Below are 13,108 nucleotides of genomic sequence, written 5' to 3'. Positions count from 1 at the left end.
ACAAACATAAGAAGGGATTTTACAGGCTCTCTGCTCCGTAATTACAAACGTTCATTACAGGATTAGAATCATCATAAAAGACATGAAATTGTTAAGATTACCATACCAGAAAAAAAAAATCACATACTACTCACACTCACCACTTACTCTCTATTTCATATTCAATAAAATGTTATTATTTTCAAGAAATACACATTTCGGTCAATTAAACTAAAAAGCTATAAAATCTGGATGTCTCTTTATGGTTGTCATATTAAATGTTATCTTCTTCTACCTTATTGATTTATCTTTCATTGAATGTTTGTGACCTTTAGACAGGCTACAGTTCACTTTGGACCAAAGAGGAACATAACTGACATATTACACTGATATCTTATCAGCCAGTAACTCTTAGTTCTAGAAATGTGACATGAAATGTGACAAGAATGACATAATTTCTTGCTGAAGTGTTGCGAACCTGGGCTCATCTGGAGAAGGCTCTTGTGCCAGTCCATTGGTCTGGGCAGGGCTGTGGGCAGGGCTGTTCTCTGGACTAACTTCTTCTTTTGCACCATTTGCTGGTGGCAGCTCCAGGCAGGCCCTGACACCCTCCCACTGCTGCGCTGCATTGCGGATGGCCAGACGCCGCTTCTCCTTAATGAACACAACACAAACACACACATGCACATGCACACATACATGCAAGCACACAGATAAGACAGAGAAGGTTTCAAGTGACAATTCTCTGGAGCGGAACTCAGATAGCATATACTAAGCTAACTGAACCTCTCATGACATAATCACCTCCCATAGATTTGAAATTATATTTACATGTCGGTCCAACTGAATTTGCTTCTGTTATTACAACATGTTAATTTTACTGCAGTTGGTTCTTACCGCAGTAAAAATGACATCTCAACCCTACAAGAAAGAAGATTTCCTGGCCAAGCTTTAGTTTCGATATGCTCAGTTAAGGAATGTGCCACTCCCTGATGCAGAGGTGAGTCAGTACCAATTCATTGTGAACACTTCACCCTTACAAACTCTTGGCTGCAGCATTCAATATGACATTTTTTCAACACCAAGGATTAGCAGGAGTTAGGTTACTGACAGGCAATGTGTTCCATGCAGAGACTGAGCAAGAGTAACCACTGCAACGCAGACACAGCAGGAGCACATCAATATATCCTTTTACACACACACACGCGTGCGCCGCACGCACACACACACACGCACGCTAACTGTGAAACAGATGTCAGTGGACCTATTTACAGATTAACTATCTCTGTGAACAGTGCATCCCTTCCATACATTAACAAATGTTTCCAAAGGGCACTTGTAGTAGTAGTAGTATGAAGTCCACGTCAGCATCTAAAAGGTGTATTTAATGTCCCACTAAAACACAGACATGTTGGAAGAGGGAAAGAGTTGGGAAAATGAACAAACAAATCCTGAGCATGACCTTAATATTTTAGAACTTTATAAGTTAACATGTTTTGAAGAGAAAGCTGATCAAAACACAAAAGTATCATTAAGAGGCCAAGAGGTCACTGGTTGTACAAATTCACACTTAAACTTATAATGGCCTGATGCTGGATAATACTATGAGATACATAAAATTTATCAGAAATACAGTATGTGGTACTTTTAGAATGACAATATGTAGCTCCATCCAGTACTTTTACTTTTGCAACTAATAATCATCTTTTTATCTAAGATTAACTAAGCATACAGCACCAGATATATGACAAAGGGCACCAGTGGGTTCAGAGGACACTTGTTAATCTACCCTCTGACATGCAGACCGCCATGTGTATTTGCTATATAATTAAAGCTAAATCCAGGACAACAGAAGCAAATTGTACCTTATGAATGGTCTGCTTGTGACTCTCCCTCTTCCTCTCCTCCTCTTTTCGAGCCTGTACACCAGCCATGCGCCGATCCTCGTCCTGAAAAAGATAGCTTGTGCAATCAAAGTGTCGCTCCATTCATGAGTTCTGAATTATTCAACAGAGAGGGGAATCACAAAAGATGCTGCCAGGAGGACTATTCTCTACACCAGAACTGGACCACTGTGGAGGATGGGAGAGATTCTCACACCAGCCGGCTGCATCGCAGGATTATCTGTCTGATTTTCAGTCTCAGATCAACTGAGCCCAGCTGTTGGGGAAAGCCAAAACTCCCAGAATGCAATGCTGCCAACACAATCTGAGTGTGCCAGTTGAGAGCTGGGGGATATTCAGCTGTCTGTGACAAGCTAGCACAGACGATGTCTCAGTCTGATCAATAGAGGCAAAACGCTAGCTTCAGTGTAGTCAAGGCACTGATGTCAGCTAGTGGAGACAGATTAAGGTGCCAGGGCTGTATGTCACTACTTTAAAGTAATTTGTAAACTTGTAATTTGTAAAATTTGTAGACTTTCTTATGAGAAAGATGAACAAAGTGCTAACCTGTGAAAGTGATCAATAGCTTACTGATTGCAAAGGATGCTATAGCAATCACAATGTCTTTGCTTGGCCAGTCTCCATACAGTTTGTTAAGTTGACTACTTGCTTGTTATGGTTTCAGTCACAGTATTTCCACTGCAATTCAAACATTTTAAACATATTTCAATTATTTCCTGAAATTTATTTGCAAATAATTATTATAATCAAAGTGGGACGGGACTGTCAATAAAATAAAATGGCTACGAGCCAATTGATCATATGTTTTATCAAAGACAGCTCCAGTCTACGCCAGTCTTGTTTGAACTTCATTTATGTAGTTTGGGACTTTAGTTTTCTGGCACATATATCCCCGCAGGAAACACAAGCAGTATTTATTAATTTAGCTCGAGGCAGAATAGCAGTACTGTATCTCCTCAATTACAGCATTAACTCTCATTTCATTCATAAATAATGGCCAATCTGCCAACATGTCAGGCAAAGATTTTATCTCAGATAATCTGATCTAACTTCTACTTACAGCATAGTGTACTGGGGGCAAGTTTTTCCAAATCAATTGGAGGGGAGAATTTAGACCTTCAGTGGGTACTACATAGATTGCTCAAAGCAATATAATGAAAAGATGGAAACTCCTGTCCTAGGCTGATGCTGTTGTTGTCAAATCATACCTTTGTATCTCCCAAAAATAAACTTTCCTCGAAATAAAATACCATCCCTCTTTTCAGGATTGACAGCTACAGACAGTAGCTAGTTGGAGGGATTTAATAGGATCACATGGAAACGTACTAACATTGTTCAGGACCATACATATGTTAACAATTAAAGTAAAAATTTACAAGGTGTGTTTTGTGTTTTTCTTTTGTTTTTAACTGTCCACAGCACGTTCTGAGGGGTAGGTGTGTGGTACTTACAGATTCCTTTAAAGAACAAGCTCAGACCTGGGTGCTCTCTGCTTGACAGCCTCTGAGAACATGCTGATAGTTCACTGTGGCAATTTGCTCGCATACTATATACAATGACAATGACTTCATTTCTGTGCTTGAAGATAATCGTTGTTTTGTTACACCAAATATACATTATCTGTATTACTGTAAATTGTAAATACTACTAGTTTATGGTTTAGTTATTGATGCATGTTTGTTTCTAATATGTAACCAGAAATATGATGAATGCTGCACCAATGTCAAAGAACAAAGACAAAGAGTATTGCATTGCCAAATGCATAGGATCTGAGAGATGGCCCACTGACAGTAAATCGGAGACTATGTGACTATGACTATGTGAGATCATTATGTGGGTCGGTTTGAACTATGAAATCATCAAGTTTATCATCAATCAAGTTCATGTCAAGTAGAGTCGTGCTCAAGAATCAACATGTTCAGTGCTGTCAGATATATAAGACATACATTATGAGACACTGACAAAAAGGTTTGTGCCATTAACTGAACATGAAAATTTGATCAAAATACAATATGTGACACTACCTTTTGCAAATACAAAGTACAAAATGAGCAGTAGTTGTGAGGGTTTACAGCTTTAAGTCATGTTGATTATTGAAATAGGGCATGATAGTGATATGAGGTTCTCCCATTCTGGTCATGTACTTCACTGTCCAAAATTTGTAGAAATACTGAAAAAATATATAAAAGGAAAATAAACTAAATTTTACTGCCACGGCTACCAATCGCAGAATCTGGCCAGGGGTCAGTTCCTCCTCTTGTAAACAAAGACACAGTGAAACACTTCAGACTTACTGTGATGCGCTTCATGTCCAGCTGTCTCAGATGAAGCACACAGCGCAGGACGGCCTGCTTGTACCATGTCTCCAGGGCTACAGGATTCCCATCCAGGGTGAGCTCGGAAAGGGAGTGCAACTCTCCAAGCCAGGCTAGCTGATCAAAACTTGACGGAAAGAAAGGACATTTTGAGGGATGAAGAGATGAAGATATAAAGCAACACAAATGCACAAATGTTTTCAACACATAAACAAGGTACACTGAATGCTTCATAATGATACAGAGGCATGATGACCTAACTCCTGAGTCATCCACTGGGTAAGTCACACAAGACGACTTCCACAATCAGTGTTTAGATTCTTGAACCTTTAATTTAGGCTTGTATTGACAGAATGGAACCAAACTAAAAGAAGACATGAATAACTGGTAATTTGGCACACACACTGGCAGCCTGATATTACTCAGGGGGCAATGAGGAGAGAAAAATCCACTGCACTGCTGCCCTGTGGCAAAGGGAAACATGAAGGCACACAGCTGTGCTATGTAAGACAGTTCTCCTATTGCTAATTTGTAGTAATAGTCCTTATGAATCATTTGCCTGGAACTGCTCACACAGTACTGTGCCTGATGTTAGCCAGAGGTTTCTCTGGATGTAAAAGAGGGTCAGATAATGAGCCTGTAATGAACTATTAAACCTAGTATACTTGGTGCTCTAACAAGTGCAAAATGTCACAATTGAAGGTTTATGAATGACATGGACAGCTAGACTTCTCCTCTGCACTGGAACATAGTGTGGAGATGGTGTGAGTCTGAGCACCAGTCTGCAGTACCTAGTAACCATAGGCATTTTTATTTGTTACTAATTCTGTTACATGTACAATATTTTGTGTCATTGCCATATAATTACTTTTAATAGACACAATTATAGTCTAGCAATAATGACAAGTGCGTTTTTACAGTGATTATGAGACCTGGAGAGTTCCCATGGTGTCTGACTGCGTCTAAGTCATTCTGTATCATTACCACTTTCATAACCACAGTGATCAATGTTCTCTTAGGTATTCTTATGATAAGACCACTCAAAAATGGTCACAGTGATGAAAAGTCATCATTCATCCATCCCCAGATGCTGTCAAAGCTCAAAGAAGAAATGAATAACAAAAATATTAGTGTGTTGTGTGGGGTGTGGCTGAAAACCGTGTAGTTTCCAAATTCATTTGCACCTCTGTCTTCACTGACTTCATATATTAGTTCTGCCTTGCTCTGGTTCTATAAGGTGTCAAACTTTATTCAGGCAGACTCAGTCAAATAAGCAAAATTATGATAAATGAATTAATGACTGGAAAGAATAATGAAGGAATTTTTTCTGCTCCAACATTCTCTTCTGAGTAAACCTACTGCACCATGCAGACTGCTGTGTTCTATCACTCTACCTAGCAACAGAGAACTGTTCTCCTATCAGCTTTGAACACTATCAAAGGATACACACACCAGGTCTCTGCACTGTCATATTAGGCATCCATTCAAAACAGTTAGCTTTAATTAAAATGTCTTGACCAAAACCATGTAATAGCAATAATAAGAGGAAGAAGCAAAAAAATAGTATACATGTGACGGAAATCAAATAATCATGATATACATAGAATATAGTGTCAGTCTACAATGTCATAAGGATGAATATATGCTGTTTAAACTCTGATGATATCCGTTGCTTGTTCTTTGTCACGATTCTCACTAGACCTGACTCCTCAAGCCAGCCACACTTTTCTAGTGTCTGGCTTGAAGAGTCAGGTCAGACCTATCATAGCACAAGGTGACTGTGGTAAAGGAGGCTAATGAGCACTGTCCCACCCTGAATCCCACATAGGCCCCTCCTCCAGGCAAACACAAAGTAGTTTTAGAGCAGCCTTATTCAGTTAGAAGGCTGTGTCACTTTAACAAGTTAACTGTTTGACATCTTGATTTCTGGCCTCAGAGAGGGAAAAGTAAAGGAAAAACAGACTACAGATATTGGAAAAAAGTGTGTCAAGACTGACATTTACACTAAGGAACAAAACACACCTGTCACTCATCCTACACACCCTTACCTAGCAACTCTACTCTTGAATTCAATCAGTCTTCAAATCTGTCATTAATTTTCAAAGGAAATTTAAGTCAGCATTCCTTTTGTCTGGATAACTTTTAAGTATTGATGTGCCCATTTCTTAGGTAACAGCATACTAATTACCAACAATAAAGAACAGATCCGGGTTATTATTTTCAAGGTTACAGAAACTGACCATTACTGCAAACCTGTGTCTGTGTGTGTGTGTGGCTGTACATGTTTGTGTGTAGTCTGCCTGCAGCTTGTTGGCAAGGGCCTGCCGAGAGCCAAGGGAATGGACATGGAACTGTCCAGCCAAAACCCCCGTCCCTGCCCTGCGGGGAGGAGGGAGTTAAGCAGTACGAGCTCTTACCTGGTGATGTTGTTGCAGCTGAGAAAGAGGCGCTGCAAGCAGGGCAGGCGGTCCACCTCAGTCTAGAAAGAGAAAGAGAAAGAGGGAGAGGGAGGAGAGAGAGATGGAGGGATGTGAAGAGGAGAAGGTGCTTGGGGAGAGGGCACTGCATCGTCACTGTCATCAGAGCTCTGTATCCCTCTCCATTCCCTCAGTCACCTTGCAGCTCTCAGCTCCAGCATACAGCATCCCCATCCACTCTGCGCATGCACACACACACACACACATACATACAGCAGGCTTCCTTGTCTGCACATGGAGAGGAGGGGCCGGAGAGAGCAAGAGAGAGAGAGAGAGAGAGCATGAGAAGGAAGGGGGGAGGGGAAAGAGAGCAGAGTGTGTACTGCGCTAATGCAGAGAACCGCTGCTGCAGGAAGCGAATTCACACACACACTCACGCAAACACATACACATCCAGTCGCACACAATCAAAGTAGCTAGCTACCATACCTCACGAACAAGAACAAAATCTGGGTAAAAATTCACTGAAAATTGAGTAGGATGGGGGTTGCGTCTTCATCATGCAGGCTCAGCATCAAAATCAATGCAGAATGTAGCGAGGGGGCGGGGTGAGGAGCAGCAGCTGGCCACCTGGCAAGCTGAAGAGGATACACAGGGATCTCGGTAATGTCACAACCAAGCCAATCAGACGGCAGTGTGCAAGGAAATCACGCTCAGTAGTGTCAAAGCCTCTGTGTGTGGATGGCTAGTGTTGCTCATGCTGGAAGCAAAGAGGACCCTCCCAGCAGCAGTCTGAATGAGCTGCGTCAGTGTCCGCCCATATCGCAGCCACCACCTCACAGCCTCCCTCAGAACTGCTGGCGGTCTCCATTCAAAAGTGAGATCAGCCTAGCATTAAGGTGATGCTAGCTCCTCTGCGGTACAACACTGCAGTTTCATCATTTTTACAACACCCATCCACACAACTATTTAAATATAGGACACGGTTACCCATATTTGTTTCATCTATTAAAGTGGCCAAAATGCTCACCAGAGTACACCATGTAACATCAAGAGCAGTGCTCAAAAGAGGCTGTTGTTTTACGTTGTCTCATGATCAGTCTATGGAATTAATATAAGGACAACATTTTACATGTGAATCTTCAGTTCACAGTAGAGAGCAGTTTCATATTATTTATTAATTATCATTGGCTCACAAGCTTGCATACAATGAGTGATGCCTCACTTTTTTCTGTGTATTTCAGCCTCATTGTGTGAATAAAAAAACTTTGCATAATATCTCAGAACATTTTGAGATTTATGCTATTTTATATGTGTCTAGTGTGTGGTTGTCTGGAGTAAATCAGTGAACGTGCACTTTTAACACATTTTGTAAGCATTTAAAAAGGGTTGCTCATATGAAGGAATACATCATGCCATAGGTTATGACAATGTGATTATGACCAATGACAGACTTTCATGGTGAGATTCTACCATTCAAAGAGCATACACTCACACATTAAGGATTAAGATTTTAGTGATGCAGATCACATGGATATTTACTATCTTTGTTAGAGCTGGTAGAAAGGTAGGCATGGAAGAAAGCCACACCTCACAATCTATGATCACCATAGACTGTACAAGAGATCTGTTTTGCTGAAAACTCTTTTACAATGCGCATTCATTATACTGTCTCCTTCCTCAGCTCTCAACATTATTAGATTCCAAAAAGAAAAAAACTGTTTGCGCATAATAACTGGTAAGGCTGGAAAGGTCTCCTTGTAATATGACAGTTAGTTGGGTGGTTGTTTTCCCAGCATTAAAACAGTCCCTGTCCAGCACAAAATGATAGTGAGACAAGGTAGGCAAGAGACTGGCTAAGAAAGCTGAACATCTAGCAATATCTCATAACCCAGATATTTTTTCTCTTTTTCATTTTTCAAGGGAATATGGGACTATGTGGAAAGACAAACAAAATGTGTTTCCTGAATATCTAATTGCTCAAGTCTAACTCAATAATTCAGCATTACTGCTCTCTGGGCAGTAAAATAAAATTACTACAACAGTCAGTTCTGATGTATGGAGACAAAAAGTATGATTCTCATGAAAACAGCATATTGAACATATCGAATAAATACATTTGTCATAAGACTAAGGATGAGTAGGGATTTCTGATTGGCTTGGTCATGCTCCACTGTGCATCCCAGCAAGACTGGCGCATGTTCACTTTCCGTCTTTTAAAAAACTGCAAGTCATGTGCAAGCTGGCTGACCCTCCACCACTCTCCCAGAGTCTGTGTCTGTGCCAATCCCTGTATGGATGCTGGTGAAGAGGCAGCCACTGCACACTGTCTGAGACTAAATATAGCAGCCACGTCTCAGACAGAATGATGTCATCACTGAGCTGATGTGCTGCCTAACAATCGCCCGCCAATGTGGTCTGTTTTTCAAAAAGCACGACTGATCAGAACCAATCGGCTGACAGGACCTGATGCGAGACTGGGTACAGTTGTGTTGCTGTGTTTGCCGGTGCGCTAGTGGGTGTGTATTTATGTGTGCCTGTGCCTCCACCACTTTATCGCGACTCCACCCTCTTCCCACTAACAGTGTGCGTGTCTTAATTTTTAACACTCATACTGAGCTCTGACAGAGGCATTTCTCCACAAACAAAAAGTTACCATTCATCACCCCTGTCTCTGTGGTATGCACCACAAAAAAGCATGAAAGCTGCTCAAAAAACACACAGCTACATGTGGATCCTAAAGAGGATCCAAAGATTAAAAGCTGGATTTAGTGGTTGCTCTTTGAATAGCACAGACCTGAGGTGAGAGCTTAGCTAGCACACATCTAGCAAAAGGTATGCTGTGCATTATGTGCATACACACGTTGAGACTACAGTCTGGTGTTAAGTGTGCCTTTTTGTGTTGTTTTTGCACTGCTATGCACAGAGATCACTTATTACTCAATAGTTTGGATTTTCAGTTGCAGACGTTAGCCAGCTCTGTATTGACTTTTTTATTCTCTAAACACATTCTGAGGACTTGGACATTACAGAAAACCTGTCTGAATTTCAATATTTCTACTTTACACACCCCTCAGCGGAAACTTTTAAACAATTACAAAAGGTAGAACAACCCTACTTAATGTTAGCAGAAGGAAAAATTATGGATACCGGAGATGTGAACACTTAAACGCACAGACTAGACCAGAGGTGACTAATCTGAATATTTTTTTTAGCGATGCTTGACTCATTACTGCCCCCCCTCAACAAGACAAGCCTGTCGTAAAAACTCCTGCTAATCCATTAAGTCAGTCTGCCTCTGGGTGACGCCTTTTTACGTTGTCTGTTTTAACAATGCTCATGCTGAATACCCAGCTCTTCCAAACAAATTGTTGTTCCTGCTGCCAAAAATGTAAAATGCATCACTTGATGACTGCCACAGAATTTCTCAATGGGAAGACCCACCTGAGAGTGTGTGAACAGCAGCAACTGAATGTTGATTCACAGCTGTGTTATTAGGTATTGTGCTGCAAGAATTACATTTTAATAAAATGTGTAGGAAAATGTAATAGATACAATTGTAATAACACAATTGTTGAAATACGTAGAAAATAGGCATAACTAACATATAATGCTTATACAATAATATGGATAGCATGACTGAGCCGGACATATAAGCAGTTCCTAAACTTACACTTAAACTTACACAAGATAGTCAGAGCATTTTTTTCTGGATCAGAATTTCACTTTTCATCTGCCTTAAATGAAAGGGAATACCTAGACACCTGGAGGATGGTTATTCATTTTGTGCGTGATACAAGAACTTGGCAACAGACACCACTAATGACAGAGACCGGAGAATCTGCTGAGGGGTAGAATTTTTCCTCTCCTGTGTATCAAATAAAACATTGCATCTGATAATTAAGGCTGGAAGTGTTTCTTGATCAGAACTTGTAGGCAGAGGACAGACTGAGTGATGGGAAGAGGTTTCACACAGCACAATGTTGGATTTTGACTGTATTTTCTACCACATAAAGCAGGAAAGGGCTTTGGGGATTTGCATACAAATGAAGGGGCCTGTTTTGGCATGCTCTGGTCTGTTTATCAGATTAAAACTATAGAAACCGACGAGAGTGAATGTTTAGAACATCCAGTTTCTCTTTCACTGCGCCAAAAAGTTGGTGGGAGGTTGTGGGCAATGAGCTACGTCTCCCTAGGTAACACCATCAAGACACATTTCACCAGAGTTTCATCAGAGTGTCTTTCAAAGATTCCTTTGATGTAATTTCCATGTTTGTTATTTTGTCAGACATTATAAACTGTCACATGTGATCCCATAACAGAGGGAACAGTGAACTGGCCCAAAGGAGCGACATGGAGATGAAAGATAAAGCATGTGACTGGCTCTTTTATCCAAAAAGGACATTTTCCTACAGTTGTAAGTGAGCATGAAAGTGTTTATTCATTCATTCATTCATCTATATGTGTGAGTGGTGTATAGTGAATGGTGAAGACATGGTTAATCAAATGCTTCAAGCAATTATCGCTAATTGGGAAAGAGGTCCCTCACCACCACAGAGATGCAGTTGTGCCGTAGGTTGAGTTCAGTCAAAGAGTCCAGACCCTGCAGTTTTTCCACTCTGGAAATGCTGTTTCCTGCCAGGTTCAAGACTTGTAGCTCGCTCAGGTGAGACATGTTTTCTATCCTGCAGATCTGTATGAAAAGCACAGCGAAAGAAAGACAAAAACAAAGACAATGCAGAACATAAAATTATGCAAAACAGCATTAGACTGTACATACAAAAAGACACAGAGGGAGGCAGTGTCCGCAGAATAGAACACATATGGTATTGTATACATTCAGCACTCACTCTCAATGAAATGATACCCAGTTCTCTCCCCTCATCTCTCTGGAGAATACTAAGAGAATATTTAGGGGCCCCTGTTAAAATGACAGTTAAACCACTTTAGAGGAATTCCTGGTGGCTGTTACCCTGGGAATGATGTGTTTGCCCCCTGTGGGGCACACTGTACATATGAGTAGAAGGTTAAAAGAGCAGGGCTTCAAGAATTCTGTCAAAATAAAATACCCGAGGTTCACCGTAGTTCAGATGTTGAATAGGTCAACTGGAACAGGAATTGAGCTAAATATTAATAATTAGACAATAAAAGTATCTCAAATTTCAGCTTTGTGCTTGTTGTTGTCACTTTTCTTCAGTTCTTCTTTCCCAAAAAAGATAAGTTTCTGGGCTTTGGACTTGTTTGGATTGGCACCCCCCACATGGTCTGAAAGATATCACAGGCTCATACATGTCCAAAGTGTCATTCACACTATAATGTGAAAGTAATACGTTCATTCACATTCCCCCTGACCAGTGTCCTTTAATAGACTTCTTATTTTAGAAAGTTCATATATAAACTAGCTTAAACAGAGCATTAAATAATCAAATGTTCAGGGTCAAAAACAAGGGAGGGTAAACTTCTACTTGGGATGTTTAGATTGCAAGAAAATACAAACATGGGATCAAACATGTGGCTCTGATTTTTCCAAGTGCTCTGACAGTGGGCTTGTATATACAGGTGCATCAAGTCCACCCCAAACACTGCCATTAAGCAGTCTCATCTGGTGATGGATTAACAGCATGAGATCACTACACTGCATTCAAAGGCCTTTACTATAGTTTCACTGTGGTGTAAAAGCTTGTGAATACTTTCAGTCAACACACTAACAGGACAATGTGTACTTAAAAGGTTAGAGAGTCAGGTGTGTGACAGATTTCTGGTTCAAATATCAAGAAGGAAAATACATGAATGCAAAGCACTCACTAGATGGAAAACAGCCACATGCTGAGTGAACCTTCCCTGAATAAATTAAGGTCAGAAAAAAATAAACACTCATTGCCCAAACAGGAAAAAAACACTTTAACAAGGTTAACATTATCTCAGGCCCAGACTTGGGCATCCCTGTCCTAAGCAGAGGCAGGCGTCAGCATATCAGACCTCTGTCAACACACAGACACAGTATCTCCACATACACTGAAACAGATTTTGGATAATTTTGTAAATGTTTTGTAAATGAGGATCTTGTGTTACACCCCATGAATTAGGTGCTTTCCAGTGGAATCCATAATATTAAGATAGTTCTTACATTTAAATGCTTGACCTGTGTTAGACTAAGATTTCATTTCACTAAGCATTTGAGATATGAACATAGGACATGGATGTGAGAGTGCAGAAGATGTCTGTTACGCCTAGTTTGTTTGTTAAATATTATTAGAAAAAAATGAACGAATTAAAAAAAATTGCTTTACAGGCAGGACAGAAGCCTGTTTTTGTATGGAGAGTCGAGAGCAATGGTGAAGAGGGGCATGTCAAGAAGTGTAGACAAAAACATCAGCTCTTGGCACGTATCTTGTAAACAATAATCATATCTTAATCATTTTATATAACAGCTTTGTGTTGTAAAAGAAGAGGACACAACCACAGATAACCTTATGTTACAGCTGTCATTAAT

The 13,108-nt window shown here is 40.4% G+C and overlaps 1 protein-coding gene across 2 annotated transcripts in view; it reads right to left on the bottom strand.

Moving 5' to 3' along the window:
• The window catches only part of LOC124070840 (leucine-rich repeat-containing protein 49), a 29,830-nt gene that overhangs the window by 11,567 nt on the left and 5,155 nt on the right, over nt 1-13,108 (bottom strand). For both annotated transcript variants that reach the window (XM_046411159.1, XM_046411241.1), the window contains 5 exons: nt 11,165-11,308; nt 6,616-6,677; nt 4,178-4,325; nt 1,845-1,928; nt 458-633 (listed from right to left, as the gene is read on the bottom strand). In XM_046411159.1, the coding sequence (XP_046267115.1) occupies nt 458-633; nt 1,845-1,928; nt 4,178-4,325; nt 6,616-6,677; nt 11,165-11,308 (614 nt within the window). The remainder of the gene's footprint in view (nt 1-457; nt 634-1,844; nt 1,929-4,177; nt 4,326-6,615; nt 6,678-11,164; nt 11,309-13,108) is intronic.

The sequence above is a fragment of the Scatophagus argus genome, chromosome 1 (assembly GCF_020382885.2).
Source record: "Scatophagus argus isolate fScaArg1 chromosome 1, fScaArg1.pri, whole genome shotgun sequence".
NCBI lineage: Eukaryota > Metazoa > Chordata > Actinopteri > Scatophagidae > Scatophagus > Scatophagus argus.
This window is presented reverse-complemented; position numbering and strand designations above follow the sequence as displayed.